This window comes from Plasmopara halstedii (assembly GCF_900000015.1).
Source record: "Plasmopara halstedii genome assembly, contig: Scaffold_651, whole genome shotgun sequence".
NCBI classification, from domain to species: domain Eukaryota; phylum Oomycota; class Peronosporomycetes; order Peronosporales; family Peronosporaceae; genus Plasmopara; species Plasmopara halstedii.
The window spans coordinates 1-488 of NW_020187568.1; the positions used below are offsets into that span (position 1 = coordinate 1).

A 488-nucleotide genomic window follows, 5' to 3' on the forward strand; every position below is an offset into this window, starting at 1 on the left:
GGGTTAAAGTTTTAATAGTAGTTTAACTTATGAGGGGATCAAAGAGTTTGGACCCCCGCCATCCAATACCTTTGGGTATTGAAGGAGGTCCTACTAAATTTGACCCAGGTCCTTTGCAGGATCTATACACTGAACAATGGCAAGACTCTTACCAAACCGTTCCCTTAACCCCCGACCAGGTAGCCAACATACCTCCATATAGACCGTGGAGATATGAATGGTGAAAATCTTTTATTTTATATAGACAGTAAAATAATGCCAAGACACCACGGACAAACGATAAGGAAGAATCACCTTCAACATAAGAAACTAGTTATTAAAGTCATTAATACAAAACCAATTAAGAAGTGCAAAAGATTAAAAATAAAAAGTATTACACTAAACACTTGTCTTCACCAAGTGATGTAAGAGACTTAGGCAAACATGGCCTTTGATTGTCAAGAACTCTTACGATCAATCTTGGATCCCGAGACGACTCACACACTCTA

At 38.3% G+C, this 488-nt stretch overlaps 1 protein-coding gene across 1 annotated transcript; it reads left to right on the forward strand.

Moving 5' to 3' along the window:
• Window positions 1–29: 29 nt before the first annotated feature.
• On the forward strand, window positions 30–256 carry PHALS_13197 (uncharacterized protein; the record flags this gene model as incomplete). Its single annotated transcript, XM_024728901.1, has 2 exons — window positions 30–179; window positions 245–256. The coding sequence occupies 2 exons, from the start codon at window positions 30–32 to the stop codon at window positions 254–256; spliced, it is 162 nt and encodes a 53-aa protein (XP_024579333.1).
• Between the last annotated feature and the right edge of the window lie 232 nt (window positions 257–488).